Below are 22203 nucleotides of genomic sequence, written 5' to 3'. Positions count from 1 at the left end.
TGCAGCGAAGAGTTGGTACTCCTGTGGCGAAATGAGACGACAATCCGGGATCATTGATTATTGTCAAAGAAGGTGAATTACGTATTGCGCATCGGGACGCGCCGGTTTGGAGCCAGCGTCACGTGGACAGCAGTTTCAATAGACTGCTGCAATAGGTGTGGAACTAACTTGTGCTCATTCCCTTATTAGAACTCGAGAATTTTTATTGCAGTGAAAAATGTAGTGATCAAATTGTGAGTGTAATGAACGTGTACGAAGAATGGACAAAGTGGCCCTTCGCATCAGGTTTGGCAGGGTCTGGCCGAATTCCCTGGTCACAGAGATCGTTCAGTAACTATATAGCTTAAATAAAGTCTATTTAAATGTGGAAATAACGCGTATACGCGCGTATGCAACATCAGTAGAGCTGTAGCTGTAGAATATGTTTCTTATTCAGCATCAGATGTAGTGTAAGACAGAAAGTTTTGTAGCAGTAAATGAATGTGGCAGTTCAACTGTGTTGGTAAAATCTTATAAATTAATTAAAATTATAATAATATGTATCAAAATGCATATCATTGTTAGCATATTGAACCTTATGAAGTTCATGTACCTTTGAAACACAGATGTTTTCTTTAATGGGGTAGGGGTTGAGGTGGGGGTAGGATTATGGAATTCCCTTATTGTCTGCATATGTGTCCCCTCATATCGACGTTTGAACGAATTGACCGCTTTTCATAAATCTTGAAGTGGACGTTACGCTGTTGGAGGCCACCCCAGCACCGTAGGCCGTAATTTCCTGGAAGACAGATGAAAGCGAATTTATGCGGTGGGACTGACACTGCTGTCACTTTCTTTAGGGTTTTGGAATGACATATTTACTGGATCTTGGAAAACTGTGCCACTTGTTTGTGTAACACTAATAAAAGGTAAAGTTATCTCTGTAAGGCGGTGAAACCCATATGGTTGTGAGACGTCGAGGCTCCCACACTTTCTAGACAATCGGCTCACAGATGGCGGTGAAGCTGTGAGCCTTACGCGCTGGCCCCCATTTACCCCCAGGAAGATTCCTGGTACTTATTTCTGTTAGAGGCTGAGTCGACCCCAGGGCCATAATGTGGCTGAAAGGATTAGGTCAGTTGAAATTCCAGTCATAGAATGTAATTTGGTAGCGATAACTAAAATTTGGTACGGAAGTAGATCATGAACATAGATACGTCTTATGTACATGTGTGTCAAAAATTGCAAACATGGCGCGATGCGAACATTTGAGGCTACGATCGACAAATGTAATGCGGGACAGAATCTGTGATTAAATAGTAATAATAATAATAATAATAATAATAATAATAATAATAATACATTTAAATCCAATCCTTTATTATTTATGTGCCGAGTCAACAGCCACAAGGCCAGTTACAGACACAGCACAGTGTAGATACAAGTAATTACATTATGGACAATCAAAACTTAAAGTTAAAGTCAAATTACAGGCAAGCACTGGAGGAAAAACACAATCAGAGAAGTAAACAAAACAAACAAAGTAATAATAATACTTTCATTAACAAAAATCGAAGTTGTTTTTGAGAATTGGGAAATGTAAAGTATACATATTTAGAAATAATAATAATAATAGTAATAATAACAACAACAACAATAAATTAGTATATCTGTCGGACAATAAATCTGTCTAACAAGACAGTATCTTATGAGTTCTACTCCGAAATCTTTGTATTAAAATATTTTCGCATTTAAGTGCACCATCTTTGCCGGCTTACTTTGTAATTGTTCTGTAAACACGTCTGCACGCTTCAACTTTGGTGACATATTTAGCTTGCTTACATCTGCATGTTCTGTATTTCAGAATTGGCGATAATTACTCGAGTCCAAAATAGCCTATGCATGCATTAGAAGGAAGCTGGTGTTGACTCCGTTAATCACTGTGCATTACAGGGAGCTGAGAAATTGCAAGGAAGAAGGTCAACACCCGGGGCTCACAAATTACAATTGTTAACAAAGATCCACATGAAACATGTACTGATGAATCTAACAGAATTCCTTATGTTAAAATCGAATCTTCAAACTCCTTCTTTTAAGTCTATTGTAATGAGTTTCAAGAAGCACATTTATAATGAATTTAAATAACCAAAAACTAACCAAATGGAGTTGAGCTCTTCTTGAGAAGCCGTCAGTTGTGCAGCTACTCAAGAAATTTCCAGCATTTTATGGAACGCGAAGGTTAATGAGTTTAAATGCTGGAGCAGATATACTATAGCTTATTTTTTAATACTTTGAATACTGGATTTGTTCTAAGTAGTATATAAAAATTCAGTTCTTACCTCACAGGAAACGCATTACGTGTCCGCAACAAAGTCAGTCGGTTGGTGCTCCCTGGATAATATTACAAATTCAGTTGTACAACTTCCTATGGCACAACTGGATAAAAGTAAACATTTTGTTTTTTCTTTTATTTCTCTCTCTGACTCATGGTCAAGAAAATACAATTCTAATGCATATTTTTTTTTCAAATGTAGGTTTCATATTGTAAAGAACTGAACATTTAAACATTTAACCACCTTCTTTTTAAAAGACTCAATGAGAAGCTAAGTATTTGGCCTCTAAAATTGTTTTCTCTGATTTTCTGTTTCAGAGATATGAAATGAATAACATTATTTATAAACATTCCAGGATTCTATCCTTGCCGTTTATCCATTTTTTTATTCTTTTATGTCTCATTATATGTGTACTAAATTTTAAGTTTTAATTCCAACTGTAAGTACTTTAAATTGTTTCACATGCATGCACTTGAGAATCGGCATGTGACCTAAAATTATAGTCTTCTGGATTCTTTAAATTTCAACCCAAAGGCGCGGGCAGCGTTTTCCTGAAACATTGGTATTTCAAACGATGTCAAAACCCTGAAGACCACGCACTCTGAACAGTCGCAGCCATGAAAACCTTAAACTTTATGTTAGTATTTCACATGATGTATTATTGTTACTTTATGGCTGTACGGGTTTTGGATTGCAGGATGAAAATGATGCTGAAGGTAAGAAAGGGGAGGAGAAACAAGATCATGACTGTGGCCATCAGGGGAAGAGTGGCGCCTGTCCACTGTTGCTCACCTACAATGATGCTCCCACTCACCTCAAGTTCAATCCTTACATCCGTAATGGATACAGGGGTTACCTTACCACGAAGATGTGTCTGGAGAGGTAAATACAACTGCCACAGGATATCTTAGTAAAGTACCAGAAAACAAAGTACTACAATGCTCATGCAACCAGGTCTAGAGACAATAGTACATCAGAATGTTGCATTCAAGTTTTACATGACTCTTTTTTGGTTTAGCATAAAGTGTTATAGGGGTCTAGGAAGTTTGCAGAATGTGGACCAGTCTTTGATGGTTATCCTCTCTAGGATGTTCAAATCAAGATGGATGAAATGGGGGGGAGGTATGTCAGACCCATATGAGAGAAGATAAATGTATGCAAAATTTTAATAGGAAAACCCAAAGGAAATATACCGTGTGGAAGGTATCAATGTGGATGGGAGGGTAATATTAAAATGGATTTTAAAGAAATAGTTTTGGAGATTGTGGACAGGATTCATCTGGCTTATAGTAGGGACCAAAGGCAGGGCTTCAGAACAACACAGTAATGACATTTTGGTTTCCATAAAATGTTGCAAATTTCTAGACCAGCTGAATAACTATTGGATTTTTAAGAAGGTTTCTTCTCCATGGAGTTACTTAGTTTATTGATTTATGGTTTTTAATGACATTGTCAGTAGCTCAAACTATATAACATGGAATGATAAAAAAGGTAAAGTTGTCCCTGTGCCTAACACATTAAATATGACACCATGAAAACATATTGGGAGTGGATGTATAGATGCATGTATTCTTGACCTTGGCACTTGTTTGAGGTGAGTGGTCAGCTTCACATCTGGCCTCGTTACCCCTAAGGAAAGAGCCACAGTACCCATTGGATATGGGGCTGGGTGGGTCCCAGAATTGGTGTGGACAGTGTGGAAGAGAGAAAAATCTTACTCCTACCAGGACTTGAACTCTGACGCCTCGGCCATTACAATGATTACTGAATGATGAGTTGGAAAGAATGTGGAAGGAAGTAGAAATGGCCTATTTCAAGGCACTATCCTGGCGATCACCTGGAAGGACTGAGGAAAAACCAAGTCAGGGTAGCTAGTGTCCTGAATGAGATTTGTGCTGAGTAATTCCTGAAGACAAGTCAGAAGCGATACTTCCAGAGCCAGCTTCCTCAGTATTTAGTTAGTTATATACATGTAAACGGTAATTTAGTTCTCAAATAAATGGTAATTACAGTTAATTATTATGGTTCACTAGTTTCCTGTTCAGGTGTCAAATATTGCATGAATCCCAACTGTAAAATCTCAAGACTTTCTTTTCTCCCATTTTGAAACACAGTATCCCATATTGTAAGACAGAGAACTGAAAGTGAATTTTATGAAGCCTATCCTAAAGTCTGTTAACTTATTTTGTGTTGATTTTTGCTATTTACATTTCAAAAACAAATGTTACTTTATGTATTCCAATGTTTACGTTTGTCAGAAACTTATAAAGTTATCTCTTTTGTCATATCTGAATACTGGTACCTCTGTGTTTTTGACGAAACATGCACAATATTATCTTATTGAAGTCTCTTTGCTTACATTGTACCTAATGATGTACATGATTGTGTACATGTTGGCAGTTTTCTTAAAAATGTTACATCGGCTTAGCATATTTAAAACTTAGAACAATGTGCGTTTTATATGCAGAACATCATTTTATGTAATGTATTTGTGATTACATAACATATTAACTGTCTCTTTGCCTGACTAGTGTATTCTGGTGGACAAATGAAACAGTCAACATATGGAGTCACATCTTTGGCTGGATGCTGTTCATGGGGTTGACACTGTATGATCTTATTCTTCTCAACATCCATGCATCACTTGCAGACAAATTCATTGTTGGTCTGCTCTTGGTATGCTTCCAGGTAATGAGTTTTTTCTTTATGGTGAGTGGTAGTAAGTAATTTTGTAACTGCATCATGTACCTCAGATTCATTACTTCCTTCATTAGTTTCTTTCTAATGTTGGTTCAGTTCTCACTACCTCCCTTGTGCAGTAGTTTACATTATGTACCTGTTACCACTGTTGTTACTGTGCTTAGTAACCGATACTGAAGTAATTTCATCAGTCATTTATAAAATACATATTTGAAGCTCAGCCAAACAATATATCTATTTGTTATGTAGGTTACATGTTTTGGTATAAATCTTACACCATCATTAGACTTTTTCGATAAAGTGTGTAGAGATGGAATTTTACATGTTATTGTATAGTGTTACTTATGGGTTATTTTATACCTGCTTAACACAATGGAATGCTGTCATTTAAATGTACATAATTAATTAGCCAGGACATTATGTTATGAACTTAAATTGCCAGTATCACTTACTCCTGTAAGAATTCAACTAAAGACTGTTGCTGGGCCCATTTGTGCAGGCTTATAGAAGACTGAAATGTGTCAGTTTCTTGACGACTGCATTAACGTGTGGACTTGAGGTTCTCGTGGCAGTGACTATGAACAGTATAGTCATCTGGGATGTAGCAGTGTGTAGTTCAGAGAGAACCCAACATTTTGAAGGAACATATCACCTTCGTTATTAGCGCCAAAGAGTAACCCAAGCAAGGAAGCAGCAGACTCAGATAACAAGCAACTCAACTTGTCTTATTTTTTGACCCAGAAAATGGAGGTGATGTATTCCTCTGGGATGTTGAGCTGTCTCTGAACAATATGGTGTTACAACCTTTACATTAATCTGTGTTGTATGGTGCTGGGAGTCATTATTGCAATAATTGCTCTACTGTTTTGGAACCACATAGAAGAGAGTAGTTTTGATTTCTTCGAAGGGCATTCTCTCTTGCTTCCCAATCCGCCCTCTCTCAATACTTCATAATTCATTCCACGCAGAAGACAGATTAATGCCTTAAAGATGCCAGCATAGCTTTCTCCCATCTCTTGCAGTTCACCAGTTGCATTTATTCCTCCATATCATTTGATTCTACTTAACCTGTATGGTTGAAATTTCACTCTTGTAATTGAGATATGTATCAAATACTGTCTTGAAGTATTGTAATAGAATACGTAAAATTAGATTCATTTCAAAACAGCTTTGTAAAGAACAAATGATAATGGAATATATGGGAGCAGTATGATTGGTTTGTTTTGAAGTACATATATTACCACAAAAGTGTATAATTTCATTATTTCACAGAATACTTAAGTATACTGTATGTTAACTTAACAGTCAAAGTGTCTCCTGGGATGTGATGGTGTGTACTTTGGTAGATAGGTACAAACATTTGGAGAAAATTGTTGCCTTTATCTTCAGGGTACAGAAGTTTTACGAATAACAAAAAGTAGGGTTTAATTGTCATAAAATACACATATCATTCTTCAGTAATCTAAATACACAGACTTTAGCCCTTATATGCCCCATAAATGCTTTATTTAAAATTCAAATCGATATTCTGTGTTATGACCACATTGTGGTCCATATCCAATATTTACATACTTTCTTACCGAGTTTTCTACAAGAGCTGTATTTTGCCGTTTAATAATACAAGTTAGTTTACTGTGTATTCTTCTCATCACACATTCTAATGATTAAGATTATGATCATCTAGGATGTGGCAGTGAGTAGTTTGATGAATAGTTACCAGTGTTTAAGAAGAACCTGCTTCCTCCATTTTCAGGATAGATATAAATAGGTTAAGGAAACAGGTTCCTTTGAAATGCTGATACCCATCTACCAGACTACATGATGTCACATCCCAGAACAGCATAATCTTTTTACTCACCACTTTGTGAACATAAAATCTCATATACTGTAACAATATTACACATTATGCATCTTACGGTTTGTTGCAGGTGTGCATGGTTTCGTCCTCCATGTATCACACATTTTCTTGCCGCTCTGAGAGGGCATTCATGTGCTTCCTATCATTTGACCTGTTTGGTATTGCACTGAGTCTATTAGCAATATACATGTCTGGAATATACTATGCATTCTGGTGTGAGAAAGTGAGTAAAGTAATTTTTTACTGAAAGGCATTTATATTAGTTTATATTCATGACTTTTAACTTTTAAATAATTTGTCATCCTGTCTTCAAACTTAAAATATGCATGCTTACTTACTGCAGGGAGAATCCTCTATTGATTCCTGTCCTGAACCAGAACAGTCCAGTACATACCACTGCATCATATCTCTCTAAGCTCCATTTTAATATTATTCACCTATCTGCATCTAGACAGACAGATATTGCACTGAGTCTATTAGCAATATACATGTCTGGAATATACTATGCATTCTGGTGTGAGAAAGTGAGTAAAGTAATTTTTTACTGAAAGGCATTTATATTAGTTTATATTCATGACTTTTAACTTTTAAATAATTTGTCATCCTGTCTTCAAACTTAAAATATGCATGCTTACTTACTGCAGGGAGAATCCTCCATTGATTCCTGTCCTGAACCAGAACAGTCCAGTACATACCACTGCATCATATCTCTCTAAGCTCCATTTTAATATTATTCACCTATCTGCATCTAGACAGACAGATATTGCACTGAGTCTATTAGCAATATACATGTCTGGAATATACTATGCATTCTGGTGTGAGAAAGTGAGTAAAGTAATTTTTTACTGAAAGGCATTTATATTAGTTTATATTCATGACTTTTAACTTTTAAATAATTTGTCATCCTGTCTTCAAACTTAAAATATGCATGCTTACTTACTGCAGGGAGAATCCTCCATTGATTCCTGTCCTGAACCAGAACAGTCCAGTACATACCACTGCATCATATCTCTCTAAGCTCCATTTTAATATTATTCACCTATCTGCATCTAGACAGACAGATATTGCACTGAGTCTATTAGCAATATACATGTCTGGAATATACTATGCATTCTGGTGTGAGAAAGTGAGTAAAGTAATTTTTTACTGAAAGGCATTTATATTAGTTTATATTCATGACTTTTAACTTTTAAATAATTTGTCATCCTGTCTTCAAACTTAAAATATGCATGCTTACTTACTGCAGGGAGAATCCTCTATTGATTCCTGTCCTGAACCAGAACAGTCCAGTACATACCACTGCATCATATCTCTCTAAGCTCCATTTTAATATTATTCACCTATCTGCATCTAGACAGACAGATGTTTGCCTGTATGAACTTTACTATACTGTCGTGTAGTATGTGTGTGACTATAGATGGGTTTGGATTGGTGAATGAATATATTGACCACTTATATACATACAACTTGCAACTACAAGCAATTACAGTGCCACCACTAATCTCCATACTTCACAATCACCACAGTACTTATTAAACCTTCTCCAGCCTGCTGTGTCTTCATGAATCATTCCCTGCAACGGCTTTTAACAGTGGTGATTCTTCAGCTTCATGCGGTCGGGTTTGCTCCTCACAGCCTCCCATACACAATTGCCTAACAACTGACTTTGCCCCTTGGTTATAACAACTCGGCATGGACCACATAGAGACAGACTGTTTCCAACAGTAACTCTGTTATTGCATGTGTATTCATTGCTGTGGGAACATGTTTACCGAGCTGTTGCCCAGAAGCAGTCACTGTTTCAGAGTCGCCTATGAGCAACAGCTCTATATGCCACAATACTTTTCATTTAAACTCATTTTAAGCAACCTAACTAGTTTTATGCACATCCCAAACCCTGTTAGAATGTTACTGTAAAACATTGCCCTCCTAACTGAATTTGCAGGCTTTCTGGAAACCTTGAATATCTGATGTACTGTGAGAAGTAATCATCTGTTACATTGAAACCCACATTGATGATTCCCAATAATTTCACCTATATATGGGGCGGGTTTTCTCCTAGTACTTTGGGTTTCCCTGCCAATCTTCATTCCACCAAATTCTCCATCATCATAATCACCCGGGGGCAGGTACAGTAGACCAATCAGTGGCCGCTGTGCTGAGTGGACCAAAGTTGGACTCCACCCCCCACTAAGCGATTTTAAAATTTAAAAATTTTAAGGATATTATATAGAATTTTGTATGAAGTTGATAACGATGATATCCTTGTATTTACTACAGTCATTTTCATCACCCATCTTCTGATTGGTACAATAATAGTTTCCTTCCACTGATAAGGCAATTTTTCCTTACTCTGAATAAAATTAATGAGTTTATGGACCTCAGACTAATGTTTCACCTCATGCTTGAATCATTCCTATGGCAATTTGATCATTACTGGGCAATTTATACATTTTCAATTTTGCAATAGAAGTGTCAACATAAAAAGGACTAGGCTTGGGTAATAAGAGCTGAGCCATATTGTTTCTGTGTGCCTAATATCACTGGCCCTGTGTACATTCAATAGCTGAGAGGAGTAATTCTTCCACCTGTTAAAAATATTATTATTCTTTACTAAGTTACTTCTAGGCTGGTAATCCTTCTTAAATTCTTTCATTCCTCTATACAGGTCTTTAAAATAATATGTAAATAATATATAGAATAATGCAGAGTAAATCAAATACTAACATGAAAAGTTAAACAGTTCTGTCTAGTGTGACTGGTGAAGATTTTTCTTATTTCAATTTTCATTTCATGCATCCTGTTGTGTTACAATATACAATCTTTTTATTATATCTCATCTCATCTCATTTATTTACATTCCATAAATCCACTACATGTAGGATAAGGAATTAGTCATTGATAGTACAAATAACACTACTCAGAAATAACAGTGTAAGATTCATTACATTATTCAGTACCATAATAGATTGCAGTTAATTATTGGAGTCAAATTTACAATCAAAGTATTCTTCCAAGGAATAAAACGAGTTCATCAACAAAAATTTTTTAAAACAATTTTAAAATCTTTAACATCTTGAGCCAAGTTCCCTATATTAGGAGGAAACCAATTAAAAACATTAATTCCATGGTAGTACACTCCTTTCTGAAATACAGTCAACTTACATATAGGATAATGGAATTTATTATTATATCTTGTATTCCTATTATATAACTCAGAATTTAACTTAATTTGATCTTTATTATTAACCACAAACATTGCAAGAGAAAATATATACTGAGATTGCAGGGGTAAAATTTCCAGTTCCCTGAACAATTCCCTACATGAATCTCTGTTACCAGAGTTCATTATAATTCTAATCGCCCTTTTTTGCAACCTGAAGATATGTATACTACAAGGGGAATTTCCCCAAAAAACCAAACCGTCACAACACAACTAATATCAAGATCAGACCATTTTTGGCCCTGCTACATGTTACGGCTATTGATAGCCATCATCAGGCAAACACATGATTTACACACATATACACACTACTGAACCACAGCACCAACAAGATTGGATACAATATTATTAAAATATATAAAAACACTTGATGCAAAAGNTATTATATAACTCAGAATTTAACTTAATTTGATCTTTATTATTAACCACAAACATTGCAAGAGAAAATATATACTGAGATTGCAGGGGTAAAATTTCCAGTTCCCTGAACAATTCCCTACATGAATCTCTGTTACCAGAGTTCATTATAATTCTAATCGCCCTTTTTTGCAACCTGAAGATATGTATACTACAAGGGGAATTTCCCCAAAAAACCAAACCGTCACAACACAACTAATATCAAGATCAGACCATTTTTGGCCCTGCTACATGTTACGGCTATTGATAGCCATCATCAGGCAAACACATGATTTACACACATATACACACTACTGAACCACAGCACCAACAAGATTGGATACAATATTATTAAAATATATAAAAACACTTGATGCAAAAGATACAATAAATCAAGTTATATAAAACAGAAGTATGATATAAAATAAGAATAAAATTCTTTTGGTGTTTTTACATCGACGTGTCAGTCGTTGGTTTGTGATTTGTTTTTTGTTTCGTTCCCATGGACAAGTCGGAATATTCCTACTTATGCANAAGTACGGCTGTTGCATTTGATGCTTCAGATCCACTCCTAGCATGTTTCTGTTGTAATCACAAACACCCAGGGGCTTTGTTTCTTGTTTGTTTGCTTTATTCACAACCACATGCATATCATCTTTGGGATATGTTGATATCATAGTCACTCGGCCATCGTAACTGTGAGGTCAGTGTTCAATTTAGACTGACTGGAAGAGCTGCAGAAAATTGAATGTTATGTTTACACGAATGGAGAGCGCATTANATCTCACAAAGTATTGTCCGTACTGTAGGGAATGTAAACAATGACTCTTGAGTCTTTGAGTCCCTACAGAAGAACATTAGTCAGTGTGAGTTAAGTATCAGACCTTTTTCTTGATAGACATTTGTGCACGATTTTCATGGATTTGAGTACAATAATGAAGTCCATTAATCTGTGCATCTTGCTGTTTTAAGTCTGTAATTGTATAAGAAACATAACTAAATTTAACAAATGTTGCATACAAAAAGTTGACCCATAAACATATACAGGCTGTGCCAGAACTCATTCTTTCACTCTGCCATTAAACAGGCAACACATGAGATAGTGCTGGCCCTCTGCCCAAGCTGCATGTCCTAAGGTTGGCTATGAGACATGGCTATATACCTCTGAATATTCTAGACCTTTCCATGGGATGGATATAACTGATCAGCTCCATTCTTTGGTTGCTTCTCCTCAGGGATAAGGCCATTGGTACGTGTTGGGCAATGTCCCAGAGCCCTCTAATTGTGATGACAGAAAGAAAAATCCCTCTCTTTGCCAGGAGTTCAAACTGGCTGTTCCATCTGTAGCCGGTCACTTTACTGACTGAGATATCCCAGATCCCAGATTTAATACTTTGTATATGAATATAACCATTATACTCTACATTTTTTGTCTCATATAGATTATGGCACTTCTGTGGTTTTGTTACAGGAATGGCAGATGTTCTATCTGGTTACAATTTGCCTCATCTTTGCATTTGCAATGGTGCTACAAATTCCAAAGCTAAAAATTGATGCCAACACGAAGCTTATTGTATTCCTGTCTTGGGCCCTTTATGGTGTTGTTCCTACATTCCATTGGACAGCCATCATGGGAGGCTTGGAAAATACTGTAGTGCAGGCGAGTCATATTGCTTTATTAGTATTATTTTAAGGTATGTACAAATATGGAGCAGAAAAATACTGGGACTATCCTCCTTTGTTTGCTACTGGTTTGAAAATTGTAAAAGCCAGTTTCTCATTTCTAAGCTGCTGATGTAGGCTGTTGAGCAAAACATGAAGTAAATCACAGGAAAGAATTGTGTTATTGAATAAAAAACACTGCTTAATTTATGTATATTTAGAGTTTCACGTCTTTCGTTCATTGTCACTTTCTTTGATATTTTATTATTTCTTTTATTGTAACCATGAAGTCATACTTCGATTTCAGTAATTGTTTATTCACCAGTGATGATATGTAAGAAGTTTTGTTTATTTAGTTGGGTAAGAAAAATTGGCTTTACTGACTGGAAAGACAGTACAATAGGCAATATTAAGATATTGTGTTAAAAGGTTTGAGAAACAGCAGTTATGTGAGCCCTAGTTTATACATTCCTTTTCATGGGGCTTCAAAAGTTGTGCAGAATGAATTTTTGTATCCAGGGCAGAAGTAAATATTTGTCTTGTACAACTCTATGACTTTCAGGGTGTCTCAGAAGGAAACATGTAAATAGGGACTAAAGAGTTAATAATTTTCACAACAGCCATTCCTTCCTGTCATTAGGGACTAAAGAGTTAATAATTTTCAGAACAGCCATTCCTTCCTGTCTATACAATTTCATTTTTTGGAGTCTACTGGAAATTAGGGCCACTTTTCATGGATGTAAAGCAGCATAAGGAATAAAGTCAAGCTTTCCTCTATGCTGAAAAATACCATACTTTGAATACATGGGGGCACGCGGTAACGTAGTTGGTTGAGGCATTAAGCTACAAACCAGGAGGTCACAGGTTCAAGTCCCGATGAGGTCATTGGATTTTTTCCAATTGACCTAATCCTTCCAACCGCACTATGGCCCTGGAGTCGACTCAGCCTGTAACAGAAATGAGTACCAGGAATTTTTATGGCGGGTAAAGGGCAACCGGTGCATAAGGCTGACAACCTTACCGCCATCTTTGAGCCGATTGTCTAGATAATGTGGGACCCTCAGCATTTCACAACCCTATGGGCCTTCACGGCCTGTTACAGGGATAGCTTTACTTTACTTGCTTTTACTTTTACTTTGAATACATAAAAGGCATTCTTAAAGTTGGCAGTAATTGGAGGCAATGGTCACCTCCATGCTCCATATACTTGGTCCCAAGGGAAAAAAGCATTCCCATTTCCAGCTGGGTAGGATAGACTGGCTGGGCCTAGAGTTAGTCTGGATATGTTGGCAACAAAAAGATCCCTTTCCCCATTCCGGCATTCGGCCCATAGCCACTCACTGTACTGAGTAATTGTCAAAATAACTTTACAGAACTGCACATAACGTGTTCACATATGTTGGAAAGCTCAATTATGTAGTTCCACAAGGCTACTATAAATGATTCATTCGTTTTTAAAATACTATATTTTACAACATATCATACGTACAAATATGATTGATATATAAAAAGAACCGTAAACTCACTAAGTTTGTATTATGTGCACCAGTTGGCAGCACGAGTTCAGTGCCTTTACAAAATGGCGACAAAGCAAGAAAAGAGTTTTTGTTTGTTGGAATATGCGAGATGTTCGTCTCTTATAGCAGCGCAACGCGCATTCAAAAGAGAGTACGGAAAAGAACCGCCATGTAAACAAAGCATTTGGCGGTGGTATCGGCAATGTTCGTCCCTACCTAAACAATGAACTTCGGCATCGCTGGATTGGGCGTGTTGGTGAGGATGACGTAGCTCTGTTCACTTGGCCCCCTGATCTCCTGATCTAACTAACGCCTTGTGACTTCTTCCTTTGGGGTTACATTAAGGATCGTGTTTACGTACCCCCACTAGTAGAGCTGAGGGAACTCATCGATGCTGCAGTGATGACCATTGACAAGATGATGCTACAAAATGTGTGGTACGAGCTCGACTACCGCCTGGACGTGTGTCGTGTGACCCAAGGGACACACATAGATCATTTGTAGAGTGTGAAGAAAACTTGGTGAGTTTACGGTTCTTTTTATATAGCAATCATATTTGTACATATAATGCTTTGGAAAATATAGTGTTTTAAAAACGAATGAATCATTTATAGTATCCCTGTATATTGTAAACTTGAAGCCATATATCATGGCTCCTCAATATTGTGCAATGTTGTAGCATGGAAATTTATGTAGTATATAATTCAAATCATCATGTACAAGTGCATTATATCGGTTTGTTATAATGTTGAGTTTCTGTGTACTCCCTTTTGGGTATGGTTCAGAATTTAAAAAGGAAAAAAGGAACTTTCAACCTTTAACTACCCTAGTGGATAATATTTTCCCACATATGATATGTACATATTATAAGATAAAGGTTAAATTATGACTGTTAATAACCACTGTGTCTGCATATGCCAACATGGTGATGTAAATAAATCTTATAAATGTAACTAAATTGAAAATCTGAGGAATTAATTTTAATTTTGTGAGCATTCTTCTACACAACTGTAAGTCTTGATATTGTTTTGAATTATTTTCTTAGCTGCTGAAATATGAAATAACTTCTTTGAATAGTTAATTCAGTTTTCTACTGTAAAGGTTAGCTTTGTTGTTAATTGAATTATCATCATATAAGTTCCTATAGAATCTAGAAGGGCAAGTGTACATCAGCCATTCATCGGATACTCTTCAACATGTCATTTCCCCTGTAATTAGGATTATTAATTTATTCAGCAGACCCTAATTAAGGAATAGAACAGAATAATCATTAAACTTTAGCTGTTGGTGAAGATAGTATGATGAAGAGTTAGGAAGAAAATGTCTGTAAATATAGTACACTCATATAAAATTTCCATTTATTAGGATAAAAGTCTCTAGGAATACCTTTTGTTCATGTTAGACATGCAGCATAACTGAAATCCCTGAAGGAGGTTCTTGTTCTGCTTTCCCAACAAAGTTTTCTGAATGACAAAGCATCTGACTTTTTCACCATCAGATCCTCTTACCACGAGTTTTGGGGATGTACGCCATTAGTGGACTGGCATTCCTGATCTACATATCTAAATTTCCAGAGAGGTTTTGGTCAGGTAAGTGAAACTTGGTATATTAGGAATATGATGAACCTGACCTATTTTGTAGGTTTTAAGATTCTCACAGCCGTAGTCATGAAGAGTTCTTTCTGTGTTCTGTGATATAATGCTGTGTAGTTTGTTGAAAGTTAGCCAATGTTTCAGAGGAACATGGAGGCAAAATGGTCCTCCAAAATGTCGGTTGACTATCAAACGGAGTATGTTGCATTATTTCCCACATTTCACCACTGTGGTGAGAACCTCTAATCCTACAAATCGTTTATCATTCAGTTTCAGAGAATTCGTTTGCAAGCATTTCAGTTTTAAATTACTGTGCTGGTTTCATATGTACAAATAGATATAGTTACTAATCAGGATTTTAACCTGATACCAAAAACACTCAAAATATCAAAACCTTCGCAACATATATGAAATTTGCTTAAATTTTAATCCTCGTACTTTATAAACAGCAAGTGCTTTTTCATCAATGCTTGTGGGGTTGACAAAAGAAAACTAATACATAATGAATTGGCGAGATGTATTTTCTTTAGTTGATTGTTTAATGACAGTGCCAGTACTGAGGTTACACATTATTAGGATGAGATGCAGAAAGAAAGTTGTGATATGTTAGTGGTAGAGTGTAAGTCCTTAGTTCTGTACCAGTCCAGGCAACCTACACTTACTGGGATTATCTGTTTCAGTCATAGAAGATGCTCTCACTTAGCACATTTATTACCAACAGTGCAAGAATTTTTTTTATCGGTACAGTTGCAACATGTGTTTGTGTGACTGTTGCTGGGAAAAATTTCCTGCAGTTTTTGTTGTGTCCATATATAATGACCACACTTCTGGAAGGTTCAACATGCATCTGTCATCAGGGGCCAGATATAAACATGAAGATTATTGTCTTCTGAGATGTAATCATTGTTAGATCATTGTAAACATTTCACATACACATATACACGTATACCACTTCAAGAACTTCAAGAGGATGAATCCACCGGTCAACTGCATATAGACATCTTTCCTATGTTATATTTAAACAGCCCCACAATCATACATCATCCACCCCAACCTGGTAGCCATTCATACAACATACTGTAATCTATTTTTTATATTTTTACATTTTATCATCTTGCATAAGAAATTTATCACAAGATTCAGTAAAAATGGATCCATTTAGCCTTGCAATTCAGTAATGATGTGTTTCATTTGCTTATTTGTTTGCGTCTGATGGCAGTTGATGGTTCAAAACATGTAACACAATACACATAGAATTGATTGTTGTATCATGTATTCTAATTGATTTTATTGAAATCATAGGCAATCTATTTTGTTGTTGTGTTGACCATTGAATACAGAGGAGCTTGCTAACAGATGGAGACAGCATGTTGGTAATGATCCAACATAGTACATGGCATCACATCCCAGGAGATAATTACTTTTGTAGTCACTGCTGTGAGAACTTCAAATCTCAGGGGTCTAACATGTTTGTTGGTTTACAGGTCGGGTTGACTATATCGGATCCTCACACCAGTTGTGGCATCTTTTTGTAGTATTGGCACTGTACTACTGGCATAACACAGGTATCAAATATGTAGAGTTCAGAATGAATCATGGCTGTGCTACTGACATGAAACTATGACAGTGCAGACTGGATAGGTTTTTATGTAATTCCATCTCATATTGAATCATTCTTTCAATTTTCATGGAAGAACAGGAGAAGAGATCAAATTCTTGTTACCCAGATGATGAGTTATAGCTGAATCACAGATGAATTTCATATCAGCTGTCATAAGGTTTCCATTATTTATTTTATTCTTAACATCATAATTTTATGATTGAAGAACTTCATGAGGCCTTGTTGCTGACACATAAGAAAAACATTTGTTATGCCTTCTGGGATGTATTTCCATGCAGTTCAGGAACAGTCCAGTGTTTCAGAGGAATATGTCTCCTCTGTCTTCAGAGTTGAAGACTGACCTTGAAGATTGAGGTGATATGTTTCACAGAAATTTCAGACTTTTTCTAAGCCGCACAGCATTAGAACACAAAGAATATCCTCTTCACAGTTGCTGCTGCAAGAACCTCAAATCCAACATTGTAATGCCAATTACGTCTTCAGCAACATTACGGACCATTATTATGTAAGCATATACATAATTTTAACTACAGCTCACTTAAAATTTTACGTTTTTGGTAGTTTTGTGGACAATATCAACAATGTGCTTATTGGTTATGTTTAAATATATTTATCATGTATCAGTGAATTGGTACTGGTTGATGTTACCATGATGATGAATGATGCAAGTATTCATCAGGTACAGCAGTTTGGAGGTCTAGATGGTGTTTAATGTGTTCATTACCTGGTGTGCTGAAAGAATGCAACTGTATGATGAAGAACTGAAACAAACTTCTGGGGTGCAACACAGCAGGAACCTTAAGAAAGAGTTTGATTACACCCAAGGTATACTCAACAACTGGAACAGTTAAATTTCCTGCTTTTGTCTTAATAGCCCAAAACAGAATGCAGACAAATGGTTGTGATGATGAATCTTCAGGTTCCTTAATACCTGGAATTCCATTACTAAAGTAACACATTAAACATTTGACACTCAAAAGACATTGTCATTCGTGCCCTGTATCATAGTTTGCTTACAAAGAAACATGTACAACAATGTAATAAAAATATATCTTATTCTTGTGAACAATATATGGAAGAGTCTGGAAAAAAATAGTGCTGGAAGGAGTTCTGTGCCCTTTAGCTTTACAGAATTAATTATCAATCAAGATTTTTGAATAATTTTAAACAAGCCAGTGAATATGGAAAAATACAGCGTGTAACAGTCTGTAACAGCCATTATATTTTTAACCAAAGATGAATAAATAATTAACATCCTAACTTGAACTGGCATGCTGAATTAGAAGACTGGACAACAGTGGTTTCAAAGAGTACTTATTTTTTAATTGTGATGCCTTATAGTCTAGAAGAAGTTTACCACTGCTTGTCCAAAATGTTGGTGAATTCTTCCAAACTAAACAGCATCACATCCTAGAAGATGGTACTCTTCATAGTTACTGCTGTAGGAACCTTAAATCCAACACCAGATCTCATGCATCAGTATCACTGAGAGAAATATTACATTTAATCTTTAATAATCATGTTCCTGTGTTAGGATGCAGTGATAAAATTTAAAATTTAATAATTACCTTGTAAGTAATAAAAATACAATCAAAGAGCTTTATTACAATATAACAGTATGGTTTTTGAAAATCATAATTGTAAAAAGTAGGATAAAAAGTTTAAAAGAAGATAAATGTTGATTTTAATTATTTCATATGAACATTTAAATTGTCATAAGAGAACTGGCAATAAATTCTTTAGAAATATTAGAAAAAGGTTCTTCTCTTTGTACATGCATAAATCGTGACTTTCTAATGACATTTATTTCAGTGGCTTTCTTATCGTATGCTTATATCCAGTGTTCAATTTGTGGCAAAATTCAAAATAGCAAAAAAATAAATTCCTGAGTGAAATCTCTTTTCTTCTCTGCAGACAGAATGAGAGTTACTGAGTTGTTTTAGGAAATTATTTCCTAATAAGTAATCTAAGAAGTGCCATTGGACAGCTACCCTTGTAGATGCTGGTATAGCATCATATGTGTTGATTTTGTTTCAAGATACTACAAGTCTATCATGATGGAATTGTATTATGAGAAACTGAACTTAACTTTACCCTTATATGAAGCAGATGCCTGAAACAATAAAGTGGCTTGGAATGTCCTTGAAGATTGTACAGCACAAAGGAAGTGCGTGTTGCTGAGTTTACACAAAATGAATTTAAATTTCAGACGTCTGTAACTACAGACTTTGACAGAACAAGTTTCATATAAATGTGACATAACATTCCTCTTTGATGGTCGAGAACAGAAAATTTTCGGAGGCTGTGTTGCCGAAACAGAGGAGCGTGCTAATACCCTTGAGGTGGCTTGGTGGCTTACAAGTCTCTAATCATGAAAAGAAATGAGATTATACAGAACAGATGTCTCAGGTCTGAGGTACGAATAACTTCAGATCAAAATTGGGCTGAAGTTTTTTTAATTTTATCAGATAGCAAATTAAAATTATATGAAATGTTATAAATATTTGCCACTCACCTGCCAACCCTCAAACGGAATATTAGTGTGAGAAATGTCTATCAGAGATTGAAGGTGTAGAACAAATTGTTTAGATGTTATTGTGTCAGACATTCTTGGCTTAAGTGTTGTGTGTATGTGAAGCTGATTTTTTACAAGGGATCAAACCTGCAGCAAATTTCTCTCATCTATGTAGCCTTTGTCACGGCTCAGTTAGTTTTACTTTCCCAGATTAAATGAGCATGAGAGTGTTCAAACAAAGTTTTCCTGACCTGTTCTTGATGTGAGCACTGCACCAGAATTAAAATGATTTTTGTCTCATGCTGATTGCTAATGATTTTTCACCATGTTTCTGACTGTCATACTGGGTTAGTATGCTGGTTTTCATTTCTGGCAACAAGAGAGAGATTAAACAAAATTATAAGTGTTTAAATTAGATCTTCAGATTGCATTTAAATGTAAATTTCACTTGCTTCTTTGATGTGGCTCTCCTTACCTACCTAATTTTTGCTTGGGAAACATCATCATTTACTTCAAAGTGTGTTTTTATGTGTCTGCTGCATTACAGACACTGTTCTTCCATCGTCTTCTTGGTTGTTCAACATTTCTTCATCTGTTTGGTTGGAAATTCTTAATTTTTGGGGACAGTCTTGAAGGGTCCATTCTTAAGATGTGATTATGTCACTGCTTGTAATGAAGGGAAAGCTTCTAATGATAATACATTTGTATCAAAATATAGTGGTTACTTTTTTCATATCACTTTATAGTTTTGAATAATTTATGACAGACTATTGAGATCATAATCTAGGTCTTTAGATTTCCTTTGTTTTTCATAATATTTGTTGATCACTTTTTTAGTGAGTCCGTATAATGGCGATATTTATTACTGGACCAGTGATTGAGGCTAGCTCTTTCTAAGGGACCCAACAGAATAGGTGTTTTCCCTCACCTGAGGACGGAAACAGATCCAGTTTCCGAAACGTCGTGTTTTTCTTAGTTATCTTAAAACCAGGACGATGGATAAAGTCCGAAAACCCAATATCTCTGTGTGTTATACACCATCGTCAGAACCCTATAGCAATCCTTTTCCTTGTTTTGACAACTGAATATGGAGATTCAAGAATATAGGAGAATTCGGCGGATATCAATAAAATATGATTCAGTATGTTTGCAGGAAAGATTTCAATGCTTGTTGTCTGAATCATTCTGAAGTTTCTTCCGTAACAAGGGTTGTTGCAGGGCTATGTAAATACTGCGTGATACTTAGAACTGTCATGATCATAATTATTTTTCATGACCTATTGTTCACAGTCATTTTGAAGTTTGGTCTGCGAGCTAGGATTCCAGTAGGCCTACGAAAAGATTCCACGACATTTAGCACTGTCATGATCATAATTATTTTTCCGCGGCTGCTTTTGAATAGTCGCCTGTTCCGCCCAAGTTTTGCTAATCCCAACAATCCCCCAGCTTTTTCGTATACTCTTTCTTATTTCTTTTCTTCCTTTAAAGACAGACGGCGACAAAAACCTAAAAATAATGGCCTGAGAAGTTGCTCATCATTTATCAAGAGTTCTAATGTCTACCAGAGCTTCCGAAAGCTGAGCAAACCTTCCAGATATGTAAATCGTCGTGTGGCGATCCAGCTTTTATGAAATGCAGATGTGAATAACGAAATAACTGAAAATTACCAGTACTTTTTAAAATTTTGTCTTATATTGCAACATATTAATTAAAATTAATTATAATTTTAAATTTTCATTACTGCACCGAAATCCTGGAATCTTATAACGATACTACAGAGTATCTACCAATCTGCCGAAAATCTGGGATGGCTTCATTTTGAGTTACCAAACTTCTTACTTTAAACAAGATCTCAGCAGACTTCTTGTTAATTTGTTCTTGCTTGCTTTGACATACTCTTCCATATTGAATATGGAGGCAATAGTTCCCCTGAAACATCGGCGAACTCCATCCGGGACTACATCACATCCCACAATATAATAAAATTCATAGTCACCGCTGTGAGAACCTCAAATCCTTCTGCCACTGTACCATACACTAGTCTTTCCTCAGTACAGATTGTTCTCAGAAATGAGTCTCGGGTACCATATCATAGAAGTGTCTGAGTAGTTCTGCTTCAGGGCTGTATCTGACGTAGACTAAGTTTTCCTTTAATTGTTAATTTTAATTTATAGCCAAATCGCGAATAACGGCTGTAGCTAAAGCGACAGGATTAATCCCTTCTTGCTTGATATTGTGTCAGAGTGTTGCGGAAGTTTAGTCTGTCTCCCAGGCAGAGTTAAAATAGTGCAATTAAAAAGACTAAGATGAACCCCTCTGCCATCCATCGTTTGCCTCCCTCCCAGTCTCCGATTCGACGTGGCATAAATCTCAATGTTTTTGATACATCGTTGTTTAATATAAACAATTTTAAATATATTCCACCAATTTAGATGTAAGTCTTATAATTCGAGTCTAACATATAAAAGCCCTTTGTGTTGCGTGATCTTTAGAAATGTAACTAAAACATTCCGGTAGCATTCGCCACAGAATATAGGTCTATTTGAAAAGTCGACGTTAAGTTTCTTACGCGGTAAGGTTCAGAGGAGGTTAATTTAATTATTTTTCACGGGATGAGACTGAGTCCACTCGGTAGGGTTCGGAGGAGGTTAATTTAATTATTTTTCACGGGATGAGACTGAGTCCACTCGGTAGGGTTCGGAGGAGGTTAATTTAATTATTTTTCACGGGATGAGACTGAGTCCACTCGGTACTGCGGCCACTGTTTCGACTACTGTACCAGCCCCAGATGATAAGTGATGAGTGTG

At 36.0% G+C, this 22203-nt stretch overlaps 1 protein-coding gene across 4 annotated transcripts in view; it reads left to right on the top strand.

Moving 5' to 3' along the window:
- LOC111862387 (progestin and adipoQ receptor family member 3) overlaps positions 1-20035 on the top strand; it is a 65586-nt gene extending 45551 nt beyond the window's left edge. Inside the window, exons 1-7 of one of the 4 annotated variants that reach the window (XM_023847733.2) lie at positions 162-295; positions 3010-3194; positions 4844-5000; positions 6941-7093; positions 11961-12149; positions 15167-15257; positions 16745-20035. In XM_023847733.2, coding sequence (XP_023703501.1) covers positions 260-295; positions 3010-3194; positions 4844-5000; positions 6941-7093; positions 11961-12149; positions 15167-15257; positions 16745-16884 — 951 coding nt within the window. In that variant the 5' untranslated portion in view covers positions 162-259 and the 3' untranslated portion in view covers positions 16885-20035. Of the gene's footprint in view, positions 1-161; positions 314-3009; positions 3195-4843; positions 5001-6940; positions 7094-11960; positions 12150-15166; positions 15258-16744 lie in introns of those variants that run through there. The other 3 variants (XM_023847732.2, XM_023847731.2, XM_023847729.2) reach the window with 3 other exon arrangements.
- The last annotated feature ends 2168 nt before the right edge of the window (positions 20036-22203 follow it).

Source organism: Cryptotermes secundus, unplaced genomic scaffold (assembly GCF_002891405.2).
Source record: "Cryptotermes secundus unplaced genomic scaffold, Csec_1.0 scaffold671, whole genome shotgun sequence".
Taxonomy (NCBI): Eukaryota; Metazoa; Arthropoda; class Insecta; order Blattodea; family Kalotermitidae; genus Cryptotermes; species Cryptotermes secundus.
The sequence above is the reverse complement of the archived record's forward strand: the minus strand, read 5'-3'. Positions and strand labels throughout refer to the sequence as shown.